The sequence below is a fragment of the Geospiza fortis genome, unplaced genomic scaffold (assembly GCF_000277835.1).
Source record: "Geospiza fortis unplaced genomic scaffold, GeoFor_1.0 scaffold2, whole genome shotgun sequence".
NCBI lineage: Eukaryota > Metazoa > Chordata > Aves > Passeriformes > Thraupidae > Geospiza > Geospiza fortis.
The window spans coordinates 1,805,895-1,828,239 of NW_005054366.1; the positions used below are offsets into that span (position 1 = coordinate 1,805,895).

Genomic DNA, 22,345 nt, shown 5'->3' on the forward strand with positions numbered 1-22,345 from the left:
GATGTTAGATCATTAAGCAAAACATCACTTACGAAGCACTAATCACAAAATATACAGTCTGAAACCGTGCAGAGATTGCTCTGCGGTTCTTGGAAAATATATTCTAAGAATAGGGTTGTTAAAAACCAAAAGGATCTCGTACAAGCTCATCTTCCACAGGCTGGCAGAGAGGAAAACGACATGGCAGGTGCACCAGAGCTTTTTGATGTGTAGCTGGTACCTGCATTTGTTTTCAATTAATTTGCATGAGATTGTGACTTTAGGAAGAAGGCAGACCAGGAGTGATGTGTGTGGCAGAGACAGGAGGCACACAGCAGAACACAGAAACGTGGGCTCTGTCCTATTTCTGCTCCAGGTGTGGGCAAAGGGAGGGAAAGGAGAACAAATACTTATATTTTACAGAAATATAGAATGCTCTAACACTACATTCTGGTGTGCTGTATGCACTGATCAGCTTGTGGTTGAAAGGATAGACACAGTTCTTACTAATACTGTTCATCTGATACAACAAGGGAATTAAAATGTGAGCACAATAAGGTTTAAAGCAATTGTGGTTTAACCTCACTAATTGAGGTTTAAGCCTTAGTAAACTTACTGAGTCCCACAGCTAGGGCTACACATTAGACATATACAAGGTATTTTGGCTTCCTTTTCCTCTGTGTGTAATCCTGACTTTCACATTGCAAATTAGCTCCTAAATTTACTACTTCAGTGAGTCAAACTTAAATAATTTAGTTCTATGCCAGGGAAAGTGAACCTACTACAAGTTAAAAGTAACTCCATTGCACGGTGTGACCTGTACCATAGCTCAGGGGAAAATATATTGGTCAAAATGTATTTTTGCAGGTGAGAGGCTTCACTGTTTGATAGGAGGATCCATTTATCAGGAGTGAAATGCACCATGTCAGCTTCCCTATGCTGTGACAAGTACCTCCAGGAGCCTGTATATCACACAGCAGACACCCAGACAGCACAAGGAAATATGAACAGATTTCTGAGCACCATAAACCCCCATCTGCTTTGCTGGAGCAGTTCTGCCTCACACCAGTGTGACTCATCCTATTTTAGACCTTTTAGAAAGACTCTGTTTCAGGGGGAAGGAAAGGAAACAGTTAAAATATACTGCTCACAAGTAAATCCTGCAAGTCTCTGATTTTTGAGTGAAGGCACTGTTTGTAAAAGATGCTATCTTTGACCTTGGTGGAGTAAAACAAGTGCCCCTGCAAAGGCCTGGCAGGAAAAGATGCTGCCTTGACAGCCAGCAAATCCAAAGCAGGCTGCCCCTCATTACCCTGCCAGCATGCCTATGGAATGAGCTCCAGGAACCCGGGCTGGCAGAGGGGCATTCAGTCTCCACGCCTAATCAATCCTCTGCCTTTCTCCTGTGTGTGACAATTAGACAGCCAATTAGTGCCACTTAGGAACCCTTATCCTGTGTGAATGAAACTCCCAACTCATTTCATGTACTACACAGAACTGCTGGTACTGCTAATAATTTCTATGACAACTGACCTTATCTGGATTTGAACTAGTGATCCAGAAGGAAAAGAAAATTCCTTTGAAAAGGAAAGGGGAGCAGAGTGATGTGGAGTTAAAATACCCCTTGGGGAGTCACATTAACCAACCACAGAACCACAGAATCATCAGGGTTAGGAGAGACTGAAGATCATCCAGCCCAACCATCAATCACTCCAAAACCACATCCCCACATCCTGACACCTCTAAAGCACCATCTGGGCCAGGGCTGGAGGCAGCAGGAGGATTTCCAGTGCCTCTGTTGAAGTTCTGTGACCACAGAGCAGCTGGTGTTGGGGGCAGTGCTGCCTGGCCAGGCACAGCTGGACTGGATTCACTGGTTTTCTGTAATCACTTTGGATTGTCCCACAGAAAAGGGGTACAGCTCCCTGAAAAAGGCTTGTAGTGAGGTGGGTGTCATTCTCTTCTCTCAGGTAACAAGTGACAGGACAATAAGGTGAGGAAATGGCCTCAAGTTGCACCAGGGGAGGTTTAGATTGGATATTAGCAAAAATTTCTTCACAGGAAGGACTTTCCAGTATTGGAACAGGCTGCCCAGGGAAGTGGTGGAATCACCATTCCTGAAGCCCTAAAAAACCATGTGGATGTGTCACTTGAGGACATGATTTAGTGGTGAACACAGTGGTGGTGCTGGTTGATTGTTGGACTTGGTGGTCTTTGAGGCCTTTTCCAACCTTAAAGATGCTGTGATTCTCACAAGGTGAACATCAGGCTGTTTGTTCCAAGCCTTTGAGTGTTGGCATTTACTTTAATGTACTTGGCTTTATGGACTGACAGAGCTGGGCATTGTGGCTGCCCACCATCCACTCACGTACTGTGCGAACAAACCTTAACTGAAAAAAAACCCACCTGGCTTAATGAGATTTCTATCCCCAGGTTTGACAAGTGAGACCTTCAGAGCTCTCTGAGTGACAACTGCCAAATACACTTAACTTCTTAATTACATAAGAGGAAAATGCACTTGAACTATAGCACTGGCTCTAAGATTTTATTAATTATAAATGCACACCTTGTTATTAACATTTTGAACTTGATTTGGGAGAATGACCTCTGAAATGAAATGCATTCAGGTACTGTTAAAGATATGTAAATTCCACCTGCCTCTCACCACCTGCCCGAGTGGATAATGCTGCAGTGTATGCATCCAGCTGTTAATGAGTTATATATTCTAATAAACTGATTTCAAATTGTGTGTATTGAATCTTCACTCTTGCAATATGGTACTTTATATTTCTATCCTATTTAGTAAAATTAATCAACAGCTGTGCTCCTTATGTTGATTATTCTTTTTTTTTCTATTAAGATTGGGAGGTTAATGAGGATAGTGCAATGCCTGGATGTGATATCCATGCTAGGAAGGAGTAGCTAATTCAATCAAACATATAGCCCTGGAAATGTTAAAGCTATATTAGGAAATTGAGCTATAAATAACTTGGTATTTTCCATCTCTATGTTCCAAATCAGAATGACCCATAATACATCACAAACTTTCAGAGGTGTTTCGTGTTTCATTTTCAATATTTTCACTTAGAAGGGCCAGCTTATCAAAATATGCCCCCAAATCTATCCACTGGATTGTTTCTAATTTCAGGGGTCAAATCTGACTTTAACATAAACAATGGGAAATCTCTTTAGGGAATGTGGGGTCAGGGCCAGCTGTGGCAAATGCCCTGCTCTGTGTGGAGCAGCAGGTTCCTGCTCTCTGCTCTGCATCCCCCCAGCCTGGGAGAGGCCACCTCAGTGCCACCAAGGACAGGGTGTCCCACACCTCACCCCTGCTCAGAATTACCTCTGAGCCTCTTCTTGTTTGAAATCTAGACCTGAGGGGAGCACCTCAACATGGCAAAGACAGAGGAGGGAGCTACAATTCCTGGGACCCTAAAAGTCCCCTTGAAATCAGAATGGATGGTGGCAGTGACCTAAGCAGCCCCACCTATGACTTTCCATGCCTGTGAACACTTCACAAACACCCATTTTTGCTGGAACTGACAGCCCTTCCCAGCACCCTGAGAGCTTTGGGCATCCAGTTCTTGTTATGGTTAATTCTCCCCCATGGATAGAGGGTGAGGTCCAAGGAACCAAACTCCATTAATAACTCAGGCTGCCAGCTCACATCCATCAGCATCAAATATTAATAGACTCCGAGGGCCACAGCATCCATCTTTCTACATGGCAGTCAATAATCTGTCTTGTTTCTGTTCAGGGAGCGGCGAAGATTTTCCTCCACCAAAATTATTATTGTTCAATATTAGTAGAGCTTAAAGACACAATGCTGCCTTAGGTGTTGGCTGTGTTAACAAGCTCTGGCTGCTTCAGAAACTGTTTTCCTTGGATTAACGTTACAGTTTTTGTTTCTTTTAAAAATGCATCTCTGCTATAAGCAGCAATTATCTCCATTAAAAATCCTTTTCTGGTGATCAATACACAAATTTGTATTTATTCCTGTGCATTTTGGAATAGGATTTCAAGTCTGTGAAATGCATTTTGAAAGGGAAAAAAAAAAGGGTATCCCAGACCATAAAGATAGTTAACAACTCAACAATGGTCAACAACATCCAGTAAAGTTTGCACCCACACCTGGTCTATCACAAAGTTTGCTATTTAAGGATGTGAAATTAAGGATTTCAGAAGTAGCTACAATCTACAGGAATACAATTCCCTTGGAGGGCTGAAGTCTGGTTCCACTGAACTCAGTGGCAAAACAGAAAATCAATTTTCAAGGCTTCCGCAATGCAGAAGAGGAACAGGATGTTATTGAACCTGGCCTCAAGTTTGCATGACAAAGACCTGGGTGACAGCTTTGCTCTGGAGGCTTAATCTGCAGAGGTGCTGAAATTCCTCAACTCCCACAGGTTACTGGGGGCGACTGACAGCGCTGAAAGGCAAAATACTGGAACCTTTGGTAATGTGCAGTGGGACTCCAGCTAATCAGAGCTTTCTAACACCCCCTCTGATCCCTCCCTCGCCCCCTCCTCGCCAGGCTGGGCAGGTGAATCAGAGGTGCAGCCCCTGGCTCCAGCCCAGGGACGCTCCACGCTCGCTGCCCGGAGCACTGGGTGGAAAGGAGGGCACGGTGCAGAGGCTCCCGTGTGTGCTGATCCGCAGATCAGGGAGGCCAAGTGCTGCTGCTGTTTGTACCTGGGGCCTGTGTGTCCAGATAAGCTGATCAGTTTGGATTTAGCACCTACAAAGGTATATTTCTGTGTACACACAGCACGTGGGACACCGGTGTGCTGGGACATGGTGGCTGTGCACTGATGCACATCACAGACACACTCCTCTATATTTACTTATTTAATTGTGACATTTACAATTAACCCAAAGTGGTTCTCCACAAACATTCCCTCAAGGTAAACATATGGTATCCAGCAACACAAACTGTCAGAACAAACTAATTTCCTTAATGGTGTTCAGTGGAAATTACTGTGCTCTTCATCAGTGGATCAGCAGCAGGGGGAAACTTTGTACTTGCACCGGGCTTGTCCTCCACCCTGGACTCAAACTATTTATTCATGACCTTACTACACAGCATCTTTAGTTTTCCAGACATAATGATGTCCTCTGGCAGAATTCCTCTCCCCTCTGGGTGTTACTAATTACTCCCTGCAGAGGCTATTATTGGTGCTAATGAAAAAATGCAGTGAAACCTTGGGCAAGGCTCCTGTGCCAAGTGCTCCGTGTGCAGGTGATTGCTGTGACTGAGCACTGACAAAAGTTCCTTTGCCCACCTTGTAACTCGATGTGATGGAGCTGTGCTGGGGTTTGATACACATCTAAAAGGACAAAATGAAACCACCAGTGATCTTATTCAATCTCCTTCTCCCTGTGCCTTTTCATGGGGAAGACAGGGGAAGGCAGAAAGGATGGCAAAGAGTTTTCCTACCCTTAAAGAAGTGACTTTACAGCTCATGACTCATCCAAAGACAGAACCATTGGCAGCCTGAATGCCAGAGTCTTTCACGAAATCATCAACCCCTCCAAGAGCCATCTGCAAAGCTTTCCCCAGCCTGCACCCCGGTGACACTGCAGTTCTCTCAGCAAAACACGGAGATGCCAGGCACGGATCCCTTTGGGAATGAGCAGAACTTCCCCTTTGCTTCCTATAACCTTACAGGGATTTACAAACCTTTACAAATGGATGTCAGCATTTTATTTCACCTCTGAATTTGTGCTAATATGCTAATTCATACAGTAAATTTCACAGTAAATGCCAAGTCCAGAATTACTCAGCCTGATACTAATTCTTAAATTTGATGATGGATCAGAAGTATTCAGCAGAATACAAACAAAATGGAAACTTCATTTGTTATAAAGAGAGAGTAAGCAAAATATTATAAATAATGTCAATTTTAAGTACCTACAGTACTTTATTAGATACAATTTAATTTTACTTTACTGATCATAGTCTTTGCTAGGAAAGCTCTGAGCTCTGAGTGAGAGGGGAGTAAAAGTTACCACAAAGTAACTGTAGCTGTTATTTTCCAAACTGTACAAAATCCGGTTAAATTTCATGGATTCCTTTCTTATAACTCCAGATATATTTACTGCATCCTGTTACAGGCATAACCCACATTACTCCCTCATTAAGGCCACAGAAGATCCAGGACCATTGGTTCTCATTTCTGGCCTCTCAGTCCCCAGAACCTCTCACTCCCTGCCTGGGTTGTTCTGTTTCCCACTGCACAGCCTCAGAATTGGTCTGACATGCATTAACAGTATATAGGGGTTACTTTTATTAAAAAAACAAAACAAAACAAAACAAAACAAAAAACTCAAAAAACAACGAGTACTCACCCTATGGTCCCTGGGCTAGAATGGGTTTCAGAGCAACAATTATCCATCCATCCTCCCAGAAGGGACCTTTCCCAAGCCATTGCCCAGGCACCTTGGGAATCATTTGTCACAGCTTGGGAGAGCTTTGGATAGGATTTGGCTGCCTGGGGAATAATTTGAACCTATCAAGATGGGAAAACTTGTGCAGCCCCTCAGTCTGGGCACTGTGCATGTGGAAAACTGGAATTATCTGGACAGGCTCATGGTTTCCAGCCCAGCAAATCCCAGCTGTGAGGGATTTTTTGTGGAGGATGCAAGGATCTGTGCATCTCAGGAGTCAGGCACTGCCTGTTGGCTCAGGGTCCTCTCACACTGGGACTCCACTGGAAATTCATCTTTTCCAGAGGAGGGTGCACAGAATCTCACCACTCTCCTGCCCTCCAGCTCCAATGTGCTCCATACAGCCAAAAGGAACAATGCCCTGGCACAATAAAACTGATGAATAAAAGCAGCAAATCCTGGCTTTGGGAGGGTTTTTTCCCCTTCATGAAATCCAGTGAAAACAAACACAAATAAAACCTTCATTAAAAAAATTGGATTTTGCATACTAAAAGCAAACCTGAGCTGGATTTCTGTCAGCAAGCATTATAATCCCCCTCACCACCAGGGAACAGTTTTCTAGTTTGCACTAAAACTATGCCCAATACTAGTTAGTTATCTGCAATTAAAAAAATCCATTCCTACACTACCAGTTACCTAAACATGATTATTAAAAAAAGGAAAGAGAATTCAATAAAGAAAGCAGGCAAGAAATCCCACCCTCCCTCCCTCTTCCTGTAAATCAGGGTAGCACTTGCTGGCAAAAAAAAAATCTAGACTGACTTTACAACACTTGAATATCTGCCTGGTTTAGTATTTAGGCTTAACTGCAGAGCCCTTTAGTGTCAGCAAGGCAATGAATACAGCATCATATAATTAAATGTATTCAGAAGGAAAGTAGTGTGGAGAGTACAAAAGATGATCATCAACCTCTGAACAAGAATATTTTTTTATGCAGTCAGCACTTTTCACCTAATAGAATATCACAAAACACATTTATCCAGGAGGGACCTCTCCAAACTCAGGGAATTGGATTTAGACTGGGTAAACCAGGCAGATTATCAAGGCAGGTAAATCATGTCTGTACCAGAGGGATTTCTCATGTCCAATGTGGGGCCAGCTGGGAAACCAAGTTCTCTCTAGTTAAAGCAATTTAAACCTGGAATTTAAACCTGGAATAAGGCCACTGCAGATTTATACAGGTGAGACAGGGAGCAAACTTTCAGAATATTTTAAACTTAACTCTGGGGAAGCGGTAAAGAGTCAAACATCTGTGGGGATCATTGCTCTCACTATAAGCAGCTTTGATCAGCTGCTGTTTTAAAATGCTTCAAAACACATGGCCAGATCACAATTAAATATCCTCAAAGGTAAAATGGCCCAGTCATCCTGTGCATTATTTCAAGTTAGTGGGAATTATTTGCATCCCTGATAAGTACATCTCTGGCACATCTCCATGATGTGCCCAACAAGTTACTCATGTTCAGACTGGGGGTAGAAGGTGGCTAAATATCAAAATACCAAACCACAGTCCTTGAATACACTCGTAAAGATTAGAAAACCCTGGTTTTTTGAGCCTTTTTTAAAATGAAGACATCAAAATAGGGGTTACCACTGTGGCAAAAGAAAGATTTTGACACACTGTGTGCAGTTCCATAATTTCCTTCCCCAGATTTGGGCAGAGCAGATCAGTGGCTAACAGGAGCCTTTTGGAAATACAGATTAGCATTTCAGTGCCAGGCAGTGACCTTCAAGTGACAACCCAGAGCTGCCTGTCAATTCTGCCCCAGCTATTTAATGGAAATACTTTTGCCTGGAAATTTGGGACGGTTTCTGGTCTATCCACACAGCCTGAGTGTCACAGTCCAAGATCCACCTTGTAAAACAGCTGTGGCCTCCTGACTTTTTTGCAATAATAAATGTGGGTTCTGGCTGTCAAGTCTGAACAGTTCTGCAAAAAGAACATCAGCTAAAACAGGAAATAAAAGGCATCATTTATACCTTCAGCCTGTATGATGTTTTCTGGCAAGAAGATCCACAGTTTAATTATAAATACAAAGGAGAAGAAACATCTTTATCTGCTTGCTTCAAACCCACTGCCTGGTTTTTAATTGGGAAACTTCTTATACTGTGATAAGTAGCAAGAATGCATTCCTTCTTCCCCTTCCCCCATGGAGTGAGAGACCTCTCACATCCCTACCCTCAGTGACCCCCTCTCTAAGCAAAATCATCCCACTGTTATTCCCATTTTATGGGAGCCATTTCACAACTTAATTACGCATTCTGTGAAAAGCACTCTCTTTGTTTTTAACCTGCTGTGCAATCATTTAATTGGTTGGCCCTTGTTCCTGGGTTATTAGAAATAGTAAATAACCATTCCTTGTTCATGTTCTGTGCACCATCCCCAGCTCCACAGATCTCTAGCGTGTCCCTCCTCAGCCATCTGTTTGCGGAGCCGAGTTCCGCTCATCGAGTGACTCTCTATAGAAACTGTTCCATATAAAAGATGATCTTTGTCACCATTTCCATTCTATCCTTTGTAAGCAGGAATCAGCCGAGCTGTGTGCAGTAATTTGAGACTTGGATATATTATGGATTTACACAATACCAAAAAAAAGGCTTTTCCATCCTGTTTTTTTCTCATCCTGATCATTCTAACTATTCTGTCAGGCGCTCTGGATTCATTTGAGTTTTTCAGACTCATTGAGGGGTTGAGTTTTTCAGAAAACTACCCACAGCGATTGCCTGATCTCTTTCTCTGAATAGCAGGGATTAAATTAGAACTCACTTTTTTTGTGTATTTACTTAACATTATTTTCCTATCATCTACTACTCTATATTGTTAAATACTGAATTTCAACATACCCAGTCATTCAGGAACAGGAATCTTTCCCCAGATTTGCTACTGCCTTGACAATCCCAATATTTTTGCATTATTTGCAAACTTTCTTTTAGACTTCTTCCACTGCTGTATTGTGCAATTAAGGACAATGTCCAAGCACAGCTTCAAACCAGTCCATCAGCGCATGCCTGACCTTGTGTCCACACCCCAAAGGACTGAGTCCAGGAGAAGCTAAAAGTGTTGGAAACAGCAGGAGTTTTCCACCGGCCCCTTGCTATGAGCACTGGAGCCATGGAAGTAGCAATGTGGATGGAAAACACAAAGGAACAGGGCTGATGCTGCAAACAGCTGTGGTGAACCTTGGATCTCTCAGCTGCAGGATCCACAGATGGGAGGATGAAAGCAGAAAAAGAGCATCTAAAAAGGAAAAGATGTCAAGTCTAAGCTAATGGGTTTGTGATGTAAAACTGAAAAGCTGGTAAATAACCAGGTGATCACACACAGGCAGTTAAGAGAGATCCCCTTCAAACTCTCATAGATTCCTAAATCAAAACCCTATGGCAAAAGAGTTTGAGATCTCGTAAAATTTCATTTGCTCTTTGGCATAAGAAAACAAAATCAGGATTTTTCATTTCTACATGTCTGATTGTGAAAGACAAGGCCTTTGACAGTAGAGTCGCACAGAAAATAAAATGCAAAACTAACCTATAACTTAAATCCTGTCCTTAGGAGGTTTTAATGAAGTCAGTTTGCAATTTGAGCTACCAGGAGAGTCAGCTACCAACACTTTCATGCACAGAACCATAGATAGTGTGGATAAGGATATATGCATTTGGAAGCCTAATAGATGAAAGGAGGCACTGCTATTGGTAAGCAGTTCATCCCTCTGCAAAATTCAGATCAAATAACTCTGTCTGAGCAGAATATTGAGCTCCACTGGCTCTGAATGAGGCTACAGGAAGAGAAATGCAATTTGACACAGCCACATTGCCAATTAAGGATAAAACACATGAAATATGTCAACTAGCAACAAAGGCAGAGGCTTTCAGGCTTTCTGTACCAAGTTGGTTCCTTTGGACCCACTTAGGAAAACTTTGGAGTTATTCGGGTAAATAAAACTGCAGCGCAGCCCAGTAAAAGTAAATACGAGAAGAAAGAGAAGACCTGGGACTTGCTCAGAGTTCTTATCAAATTATAAACTTTGTGTGTGAGTGAATACCTTCTCATTAGTGGAGGCAGACACTGAGGGAAACCCCTTCTTGTGTACCTGGGACAATCCCACTGAAGGCAGCAGTTGTGCTCAGGTAAACTTGGGCTGGCGAAGCAAAATTTGAGCTGTCACAGACAATTTCTGGAGCTTGTGCATTGACAAGAGAGTGAGCAGAGAAAAATGAAATGGAATAGCTCATAAAAGGCTCTGAAAAGTTCCACTGAATTCAAAGAAAGGGCTGCAGTCTGCACAGCTGAGCGGGAGCCATTGTGTCCTGTGCATTCAGTGACCTTGTTAAACACTGAGGTACAACAGCTCACTGCTCTAAAGCACCCTCCAAACGCCCTGAGGTGGGAGCAGAGCCTCTGTTCCTCCCCCTGCAGCTGGGTGTGACAGGGCTGCAGGCTCTGGGAGGGCACAGGGCACTGCACAGGGCTCTGGGAGGGCACAGGGCACTGCAGGCTTTGGGAGGGCACAGGGCACTGCAGGCTTTGGAAGGGCACAGGGCACTGCAGGCTCTGGAACGCTGCAGCTCCCACAGAAATCCCTAATTGGTTCAGAGGAACTCAGGGGAGAACAGCAGCCGGCCTGACTGACAGCACCGATATGAAAACCTCTATAAAACTGATATAAAACAGTGATATCAAAATCAATAGGGGAGCGGCTTGGTCTGAAAGCCTGGAATACACAGGTGGCCTCCCCATAATGATCTTCCCTGTTGGCACTGGAATGGAGATTATCTCCTCCTGTAATTCAGCAGAGCCAGGAGAATACATTTGTGAGTAGTTACTGAAATCCTGGCTTAGCCCACATCCAGCTCCCTTGCACTAAGGTTGTGTCCATTGTTCCCTGAATGACGTGTGGCAGTGTCACCTCACAGCTGGACTGAGTTTCCAACCTCACCTGCCATTTGGGAAAGGTGCAGGACAAGCTGGGTGGCTCATGAAGGGTGCTGGTCCAAAAGCTCTCAATACCTGTGCTCTTTGTTCCCAGAAAAAGCCCTACAGGGACCTTGAGATGGATCACACAGCCACGTCACCAGGCTTGACCTGAAGCAATGGTTTGTGAAGGGAAAATGGTAAAAAGGCTCAATGTGCCAGCAAATTTGCTGGTGGCTGCTGATGGAAATGGGGATTGTGATGTACACACTGATCCACAGGGAGCTGGACTGAGACCAAGTCATTCCATGCAGGGCACTGCACAGCCCAGGGAAGATCATTCTCAGTCTGTACTGATCACACCACTGAGTAGTTTTGGGATGAAAAATTTTATAGTCTGTTATTAGCCCAAGTGGACCACAAAAAATCAAAGCACAGCCATTGCATACACACAGATATGTTCTTTTGTATGCGCTGAGAAGTGGGTAAGAAAATTCAGATGCCATCAGTGAAAAGGGACATCAAGACGTGATTCAGAGGCAGTTTTCATCTGCTGTGTGATGGTGCAAAAATCTTGGTAAGTGCAAATGGTCTGTGATCAGCACTACTGATGTGGAAAATGTACCAAAACATTGTGTGTGAGATGTTTTGATTTCTGTTTGTAAGCTCAGACCTTCCAACTTGCAGCCCAGATGACAGGAAAACTTCTGTCCAATGGGAAAGTGTCACTTCCTTCATTCAAAAAACATTCTTCCAGCTCACTCTTGGGCTGTATGGAACAGAGAGGCTTTGTTGCCTGCTTGAGATCCACTGCTTGTTCCACATCCACTTGTGAAGTAATTTGTAAGCTTCAAAAAACAATCAGCTGAGCTTTCAGACTAATCTGTATCTAGAATATACCAAGAAAATTCAAATGCAAAGGAGAGTGCATTCCCCAGAGACCAAAACCAGGAAGGAAGGATCTGGGATCTGGGATCTGGGATGCAGCCACAGTTAGTGTAAGGGGCCTGGTTGTGTTGTTCTGGCTGACTGATTTTCATCTTTATTCACTTTTTAAATACCAGGTGAATATAATTTTTGACTTCCATCATGGTTTCCCACGGCACAGCTATATCTTCAATTTTTGAAGGATACTTTAGTTGAATTTCCCATATCTCTGCCTTTCACATCACCTCCAGACCTAAAACTGACACTGATATCTGTTATCAAAGAGACTGCATTTCCTTCTTGCTAGCTTTGACCAAAGGAGCCTCTCAAACCTGCTCAGAACACTCTGAATCTGCCAGGTTCCTTTGGTGACTCCTCAGCTGCATCTCACGGCTCCCTGTATCCCAGCAGGGACTTCCCCTTTTGAGCTGTTTCTGGGATCACCAGGACAGTCCTCCTGCTGGCTTGGTCCTTCCCCTGTCTATGTCTCTTTATTTCAGGGGTGGCTGAGGAATTACTCAGGGCTACAGTGGGATGCTCCCAAACTTCTTAAAATTAACTCTGCTAAGAACTTTTGGATAACTGAGGTGAAACAAAGGAAAAAAACAATAACCACGAAAGAGTTCAAAGGCTGGGAGAATTGGAATCAGTTTCTTCTATGTCTTGACTTAATATTCAACTTTTGCTCAAGCAAAACCCTTTTCTTTTTTAGGGAATGTGATCCATGGTACTTTAACCTGGTTATGCAGTCAGGGGATTGAGGCTGAGGTCCCTGAGCCCACCTGAGGGTTCTTGGCCAGGTAAAGCATCAAAGGAGGCCTGACAGCATTACTGTGCCAGGGCAGGAGAGGCTCTTGTTGCAAACAAGGCTCTTGTAGCTCCACAACTTCTAAGACAACTTGTTTTACTTTTATTATCAATTAATAATTCACACCCTGCCAGCTGCAGGCCATGCTCAGACCCACCTGCACAGTGAGGGTGCCTCTCCTCGTCACCTCTGCCTCTGCTCCTCGCCCTTCTCTGTGGGTTTGAGACGTTGGGTCATGGACACAAATGGGAAAGCAGAGAAGAGAAAATACATCTTCCCCCTGCACCCAGGTAATTCATGAAACCAGACCCTGCAAACCATTCCTGTTGCCTGTGATACTCCAGTTAATTGGACAACTGCTGTGCCAGGAAACCTCTCCCCCACCTACAGCAAGTAAAATTTATACTGGTGGCTGGTAACAAGAACATCTTGATAAAATGGTTGAATTTATTTTATACCTAGAAATGAAAAGAGCTTTTAACAAAGGGGGGTAACTGATATGCTCGGTAAATCAAGGATAAAAGGACACAGGCTCTATTGAAGATTTTTTCCCCTCGTCTTTTCTTTTTAAACCTTTTGATGAGGTGCCCTGTTGCTCTGCGATGAGCTTCCACTGAAGTACTTTTGGAATTATCTCAAAGAGAAATGGATCATTTAAATGAGTTAAAGCCCCCAAACCAGATCCTCTATTGCCAGCCTTACGTTCATTTTTTATATTAAGAATTTTGTGAAATTTATAAAATAATTTTACTACCGAACCACGGGCTTATAACACAAAGAAGTCTCATCCATTTTTTCCCCTGCTTCCTTGTGAAGTGGTGAAGAATGATACATTTAGAATAAAGATGAAAGTTAGTATGTAGAAGAGAGGGAATACTCTGATAAATTTGTACCTTGTGTTTAGAAAACACCTACAGGCAATGATGCTTCCAATTTCTCCAGACCTGCCTGGGACTCGGGTCCTTCAGGGAAAATTCAATTGAAGATAAGATAAGGTGCTCCTCTCTATTTACTCTGTTTTTTTCTTTTAGACAACAGAGAGAATTTTAAAGGTGTAGGACGGGAGAACAGGCTTCCACTTTTCTTAATATAAAGATTGTTTTTTCTGTATGTTTTTTTCCAGGGAACAAAAGACACGGTATGTGCCAGAAGGAAGCCTGCTAGGGCTGGAATATTCAACAGACTGGGCCTCTAAGTGTTTATGACCTCCAAAGGACCATAATCATGGTCCTTTTCATTCTATGGAACAGTAAATTGGTCATTTTACTCAGTGAGTAGAAATAGAGCAGGCTAAGACTGGTCTGAGTCTGTGTGTGGGTGTTTGTACTGACCAGGAGATTATCCATTGCAAAATTTGGTGTGCATTTGCTGTGCATTTGAAAAGCTTTACGGCACTATAATTTATACTTATTTTTACTAAGTGCTCAAGCTACTGTTCATTCTGTGCTACACGGGCTGACTTTTACTCAATGTGCAGGTAGGTTGTAAAGTTTTACTCTGATGAAAACCCTGTGGTAGAAAAAGCATTCTGTTGAGAAATTCAGTCATGCCAGACAAAATTATGGACTTACAGACCCAAATGAAGCCTGTGTTTCAGTACTTAAGTGCCCAGATTCCCACTGAGCCCAGCCAGAGATCCATACACATAAGCACCTCTTTAAGGATATATTTGAAAGGCATTAATTGTGCTTTTAAAATGCAATTTTGATACAATGCAAACAGAAGATGCAAATAGCTATAGATGCACAGCACTGGGATAAATCTTGGAAAACTTTAGGGAATCCAAGAGCCATTCCAAAAGCTGAAAACTTTTCTAATAAGAGATCACCACTGCTGTAGTTTCCATACTTTGCAGCATGTGATTGGCTTGTGTGGGATCTACCAATATAGCAAAGAAAGAGAGAAATGTCAAAATGGATTCTTTCATTTTGGTGATGAAGTGCTTGCTCTGCTTGCCAGCACACAGGGTTCAATAAAAGCAGACAGGTCTTCAAAAAATAGCAGCATAAATAGATGAACTCTTTAAAGTAATATAAGTTCTGTCATCTGGATGTGAAATATAGACCTAAGTGCCCGCCGAAGTAAAAGCTGACCACACATTCCACAGAGAAGTGTTAAAAGTTTTCTCAGAGTGTCTTGGGCTGAGCAATGTTTTAACTACATCTCTCCTTGCCACAACACACAGAATGGAAGCATTTGAAGTGAAACCCATTTTTCAAAAGAAGAAAACATAGCATCTGTAAAGAAACAAAGGCATAGCAAGGGATGAGGTCTCTAGATAGGCACTGCTTTCAGGGAAGCTGCAATTAGCTGTGCCATGGAGTAGGTAAGGTTACTTGTTTCTAAACAGCATTTATAATGATTTCAGCAGCTAAAATGCTGATAGGTACGTGCAGGGGGTTGGCTTCAAGATTTCCTTGTGAGACACAAGGTCAGGATTCCTGTGGTTTCCTGTCATATTTAATTCATATCCTCTGGCCTTCTCCACCACGTTTATTGAATTACAGGAATAAAATTCAATGGACCAAAAACAAAAGAAGAGGGAGAGGACGTGGCAAGTCCTGCTTTCTTTTATGTCCCTCCTGCACACCTGAGTTCAGTGGACTTATAGGAGAACATGTTGGAGCAGAATTTGAAAGGAGGGGGAGGTACAAGTCAGTATAACCCCTCTCACCAACCCCATAATTGCATCCAGATAATTTATTGCAAGCAGCAGCCATTTCCACATGGGAATGAGGATCCAATTTCTACCATTCAAGACTCTCCCCTGGCACTTTTTAGGGCTGATCTGCGTGCTCCCTGTGTGTGTTTGCCAGGTTCCTTCTGGTCACAAACGAGATGGCAGCAGAACAGCTTTACAAAACCATTCTTCAGAAGAGCATTCTGGCAATTCATCACTTCAGTGCTAAGAGGAAACCCTCAAATATGTTAAAAGTCCCAGTTGGAGGGAAGTGCCCTCTTGGTGTGCTTATAATGATGATTCCCTGCAATCATCTGAGTTAAACTGATACAGCCTTTATCCTCCTTTACAAGTGGGATGCAGGAAGCAAAGCATTCCCAGCAGGCCTGTGGAGCAATGGGGAGTAGGTCTGTGATTTTGGGGAGGATTTTATTGTGTCTCTTCTACCATTATCCTGTTCTCATTGCCCTGTATGCTGCCTCCAAGAACTGCCTGGTTTGAGCTGTGGATCCCTCAGTCAAATCCATACCCAGTTCTGCACGGTGTTCCAGAACCTGCAGAGGTAAAACTGAGCCATCCCCCATGGGATCACAGCAGCACCTCACACAAATACTCTGATACCCAATAACAGCTTTACAACATTGTCATTTGGGTTTGGAGCCAGACATATGCAAATATGACTGTTGAGTCCGACCTAAAACATCCACAGAAAAAATAAGACAGAAGATGTTTTGAAACTCTATCCTAAACTGCAAGCTCACCACTATTTAGCTTCTGCATTTTAATTTTTGGAAATGTCACAGCTAATAAATAATGTATTTTCTTTAAGCTACCATATACATTTTTATTTTACAACTTGAATCTTCTTAAATTTCCAACAATTAAGAGCTCTGCTCACGTACATGGCAGCCTATGGGATGGCTGCCTTTTCACTTAATACATTTAATAAAGGTGACCAGATGCTTTGTGTTTTTAATGGCTTGTTCTGCATCCCAACAAAATGTCCCTGTTTTGGCTGCGAGAGCAGATGATTCATCCTGAAACCCAGCCCAGCTGCCCTGACACAGGCAGGGTGAGTTAAAAACCCACCATCTGTGCTGGAGGAGTGGGCAGGAGGAGTGCTTTGTCAGGAAAACACTGCCCTTCCTTGGGCACTGCATATTCCAGGCAGCCAATATTCCCAAAGTCCTGTGGGTCCAACCCCTCTGCCTTTGCAGATAAATTCAGCAGTTAGATCCCATCTCCCACCATTTTTCCTCCCTTTCCCCCTTCCTGAGCAGCCCCTCAGACTGCTCTGCCCCAGGTCATGTGTAGATCAAACATTGCTGTAAAATGGAAGATGCTGTTCCTGGTTTTATTCTTTCCAATTATGTGGCAAAATTCCTGCCCGTGTGGCTGCCTCAGCCAAGGCTCACACTCGAAAAAGCAAGAGGGATTCATTTCTGGTTTTTGTGAATAATTAGCTGTGCCCATCTCAGCGTTAGCAGCACTGCAGTGCCAGCTCTGCCAGAGGACACATCCTGAGCTCGGAACCCGCGCTCGCCCAATTCAAGGGCAAAGCCCAACCCCCAGGCAAACCTCCCCTGCTGCCTCAGCAAGAGCCAGGCAGGAACACCTGAAGGGAAACCTGCTTGGAGTGTGTCACTGGGATAAAGCACTTCCAGCCTGGTTCTGGCCCCACAACCTTTTCCAGCTCCCTCCTCCCTGCCCGGAGCATCCTGGCAGGATAACGCCCCGGGGTGGGAGGGGAAGGTTCCCAGCAACTTTTCTGCACAGCCTGTGTTCTGCAGCACTTGAAAGAACCATTGCAGCTCATCTGGCATGCACACGAATGACAAATATGCTTCAGAGGCAATAAATTAGCAATTTCAAGGCTTTACTTCCCCTCATGGACTAATTGCCAGAGATTATAGTATATTATGTGAGAGCAATGATACTAATGCCTAAATATGCTTCAGTGATTATAGAGCTATCCTCAATAACCAAGCTGTTTAAATGTCAATGCAAGAAAGCTCTTTATTATGAGATTAAATATTATTTTGAAGCAATGCAATAGGAACTTCCCAGGCTTTCTGCCTCCACTAATGCTGCCTTGGGGCAATGTATATTGGACAAGGTATGCTTTTTTAAAATGTGTACAGTAAAGGGTCCCTAAATGCTTTTGTGCTGCAAATTTGGACAGCATTCCTAATAAGAAGGAGGATCTTGGCATCTTTTTATTTTGTAGCTGTTACTAACATGCTGCTGCCTTTATCCTTCCTCTACTTGTGTATCAACTGCTGTATAGAGAAGATAAATTCTTGTTTTCTGTTTGTGGAGTCGGGAATCAAACCTCAAAGACCTTTCCCCCCACCCCATCTCTAAGTACAATTATCTTGCACAGATGCTTCTGAGTCCAGCCCCTCACACCTAAATAAATCTGTTAATACCTGGCATTGAGACAACCCCTGGAAATCAGTGGAAGCTCCAGCTTTCAGGTTCAGCTGCTGGCACGAGGCAGAGAACAAAAGTGTCTTTGAGCCATAGCTCCAATTGCACAGCTCTGCAGATGCCAGTTGAGGATCACAAGCTCAGGTGTGGAATTAGAAGGAAAGAGGCAAAAAAGTCTTTGGCATCCCACTAATCTCGTACAGGACCTCCCCAGGATCTGTCCCAGCTGTGCAGCCTGTCCCTTGATTTCTAGTGAATTTAGTAATTATAATTCATAATTGTTATAATAGTATAGAAAACATAGGCCTGTGTGGACAGATCGTGCAGAATGAAGGACAGAGAAAGCCAATGTTTTGTGAAGTTTGGTGGAATTCTCTCTTTAAAGTATTTTTTTTCCTTTGGGAAGTACTGTTTCCTAAACACAGCCTGCATTTCTCTTCTGTGGTGTGCTCCTGAAGGGGAGAAGCTTCATATGTAGATAACCAGGGAACTTACTGGCAAGAATTCCATTCTGCCCAGCCTTAGCAGGACTGGATCCTGGATCCATGTCCCAATACTTTCTGCTGCAGCCTGGCAATGGTTAACTCTGCAGTTTGGATGTTTGCATCTTGGCTGGTTTCTTCAGCCATTTTACATCTCAACTATAAAATGCAACGCTTGTTTACCTCAGAATGTCTGAAGCTCTTTCTGATGCTCGGTAAAAGACACCTGCCACACAGGCTCAGAAAAGACATAAATTGCTCTATCATTTGTAACATTTTAAAATATCTTCATCTATTAAAATCACTGTATGACTGACAAGGAACATGCTGAATGGCCATGAGAATTCTTTCTCTGCTCTTCCAGGCAGACAATAATCTGACACCTTTTTTGTTATGTCTTGACTTAGAATATACTATGGGAAACCATATCTTTATCTTTATAAGAGTAATAAAGTTAGAACAGAGATGTTAACTAAACAACCAGCAGCCACAGATTGACACTACTCAGAGGACAGCAATGTGGAATTAGCACAGGATGGGTGAAAATGACCCACATTTGGCTGCTTTGATGCAAATATTATTTCAAATCAGATGAAACCCCTCTTTTATTTTTGCAGCCACTTCGTGAAAGCCCTCCCCATGCCCAGCCCCACTCACCATGAAGCCTGGGGCGCAGATGCAGCTGCCAGTGATGCTGTCACAGTCGGCCCCGTTGTGGCAGGGACAGGGCACCTGGCAGCCCTCGCCGTAGTAGCCCACGGGACACGTCTCGTTGCAGTAGAGCCCAGCCCAGCCAGCCTTGCAGCTGCACTCCCCAGACAGAGGATGGCAACTAATGAGGAGACAGATGTTAATGAGATTTGGGCAGGAAAGAAAAACACAGCTCAGAACATTTCACGTGTCACACTAAGAGCAGGACAAGCCTGGAAACTCTTCAGGGTGGTGGATATGAGCAGCTGTATAATTTGAGATGTGAATAGAGAATCTGGTGCTAAATAACCCAGCATTTCCAAACATCTGGGAACTGCCACAGCACTGGGTAGTTTACACCTTGAAGTTGATGCTCTTCCATTCTCAAATCAGTGTGACTTGGATTACTGACATCAACCACACCATTAATCCTTACAAGCTGTATACAGGTACGTGCTGCACTATTTGGCTGTAATGCAGCCAGCTAAAGATGTTCAGGGATAGGAGAAGTTCCAGGGGGTGGAGGAAGGCAATCGAGAGAGCTGTGAAGATAAACCTGAGTTCAAGGGCACAGTATTTCTATTTCTATTCTATTCCTTTTCTATCCTATCCTATCCTATCCTATCCTATCCTATCCTATCCTATCCCATCCCATCCCATCCCACTGTCATTTGTGTTCTAAAAGTGAGTGCCACCTCACCAGAACTTTCCAGCAGGCACAGGTAGAAAGGAAAGTGCTTTGGAAGAGAAAACTTTCCTTGGAAAAAGAGTTTTGCAGGGAATATTCAGCCATAGTGACCAGAACTGATCAGCACCTGAAGCTTTGGGGTTTTCTCGGGACAGGAGTTAAACAGGAGCCCTGGGACTAAGTCACAGCTGTGCAGGGAAATGAGTCAAGTTCCTCTTTGCTGCATAATGAACAACATTAATCCTCTGGCTTTCATTTCTATCCAGTCAATTCCACACTGTGGTAAGAGCACATGGAGAGAAAAGGAGAAAGCAGAATCAAGCCCCAAAGAGCGGACAATGCCCAGTCCTTCTGCATCCCTAGGTGGAACACGCACCCCTCTGCTCCTCCTGCAAGAAACTGTTCATCTTGATTGGGCATTTTTCCTCCTCAAGGTTTCCTCAGGGCACCACCTTCCCACAGCAGGAGGCTGGGGCTGGGAGAGCAGGAGAGGGGCTGGAGATGGGTTAACTCCTGGTTTGAAGGGATGGAGGTTCCTGGGGGATATTGTCTGAGGCCAGCTGGGAGTGTGAGGCTTCACCTGAGAGCTCAGCCCACTCTGTGGCCTCTGCACCTCAGCACTGCAGTAATGGCACTGTGCAGTCCTCAGTGAGAGAGATGAGAAATAATACTGCCAGAAATCCTGTTTTCTTTACTCTCAGAACAAGAAGAATAGACTTCTGCAAGGTGGGATCTTTCTCTGGGCCTATCTCTGGTTTTTTGCATCCTAGAAACAATTTTTGTTCCTTTACGATTATTTATTGTTACAGTTTAAGACTGTAGACATGGCTGAATGGGTTTCTTTACACCTATAAAATTAATATTGTGTATGTTAATTTTCAAGGTAACCTCATAAAATGTAATTTCCAACTATGTTTCAGGCAATTTCTGTTAGGAGAGGTTGGTCATATAGTGTGGCAACTAAAAAGGATCAAATTTTCTAAGTGTCAAACGTTTCATCATAAATAGTGTTTTACTGACTAATTAAAACAATTCATCAGCATAACAAACTACCATCCATGACAAAGCAGTCCCTGAAATATGGTTTTCACAAAGCACCTCTTAACATTCAGATGAAAATAACAAAAGCTCATGTTTCCCCCCGTGTCTATTAATCATTACCTAATAGAAGCAGAAAGCTCAACATTAAAGAAGGATTTTGAAATGAATTTTCTGTTGCTCTCTTTCTACTACTACTACTACTACTACTACTACATGTATCACGTGCTTCCATAAGAACTGCATCTGGTGGGTAAATCAAATATTACCCACGAAATATTTACTCAGAATTTTTCCTCTGAGCTTGGCTCCCTCATCAGCATGGGCAGCTTTTTTGCATGGGATACAAGTGATGTATTAAGGGCTAAAACTCATCCTGATGTGCATAAAAACAAGAATCAAAACCAAACAGGCTTTCCAGAAGAATCTACTGGAGACCGGGAACTTGGACTCCAAAATGAAGGCCAGTAGAAGTTTGAGGGCAGATTCTGACCCACCAAAGCTTTGTCCACACTTCATAGCACTGTGAGCCAGAAAAATCCAATGCAGATGTTTCGGTCCCTCCATCCACATAATCTTCCCACTGAGGAAAGGATAATTTTGTTATCAGCTTGAGCAGATCAGGGTTTTGTTTTTCTCCTACCTCCAAAGCACTTGTTTGACAATGCAGGTGCCTGATGCAGTGTTAACTTCAGGAGGGCTGAGATTTAGATGTTTTCCCAAACTGCACAAGGCAGCTGTTCTCTTCCCAGTCCTGCCAGGGAATCTTGGCCACCTAACTGACTCTTCTGCCTTCAATTTTCCCATTTCTAAAATGATGCCTTTCTCCCTTTGGAAACTCTTTCAAGATCTGCAGCTGATATCACTAAATAGTACAAAGTTTTTCTATTAATTATTTTTTCTCTCTGGTTTGTATGAACTATTCCCCTAATTAAAGTGAGCAGAGTTACATACTAAATATATTGCAGCTTATGATGGAGTGTATGTGTGTGTGTGTGTGTGTGTTAGGAAGGTTTCTCTTCTGCTGGCATTTTGTTCAATCACATTCTGGTCAAATTATGAACCTAGATATAGAACAGAGCCAGGAAATTCATCTATCACCTATCCAAACATCCATGTATCCACACTGCCCAGTGAACTAAATGCTATTTGGACTGAAGCTGAAATGTTTGAGGCAGAATAAAACCTGAATAGGAAATACAGCTACCATTTTTTATAAATATCTGTATAATTCCTCCCCTCCTTTTGAGTGCCCCTTCCCAGG

General features: G+C 43.3%; 1 protein-coding gene across 1 annotated transcript in view; it reads right to left on the bottom strand.

Moving 5' to 3' along the window:
- MEGF11 (multiple EGF like domains 11) overlaps nt 1-22,345 on the bottom strand; it is a 195,571-nt gene that overhangs the window by 54,114 nt on the left and 119,112 nt on the right. The window contains exon 11 of the mRNA XM_031059657.1: nt 19,323-19,497. Coding sequence (XP_030915517.1) covers nt 19,323-19,497 — 175 coding nt within the window. The remainder of the gene's footprint in view (nt 1-19,322; nt 19,498-22,345) is intronic.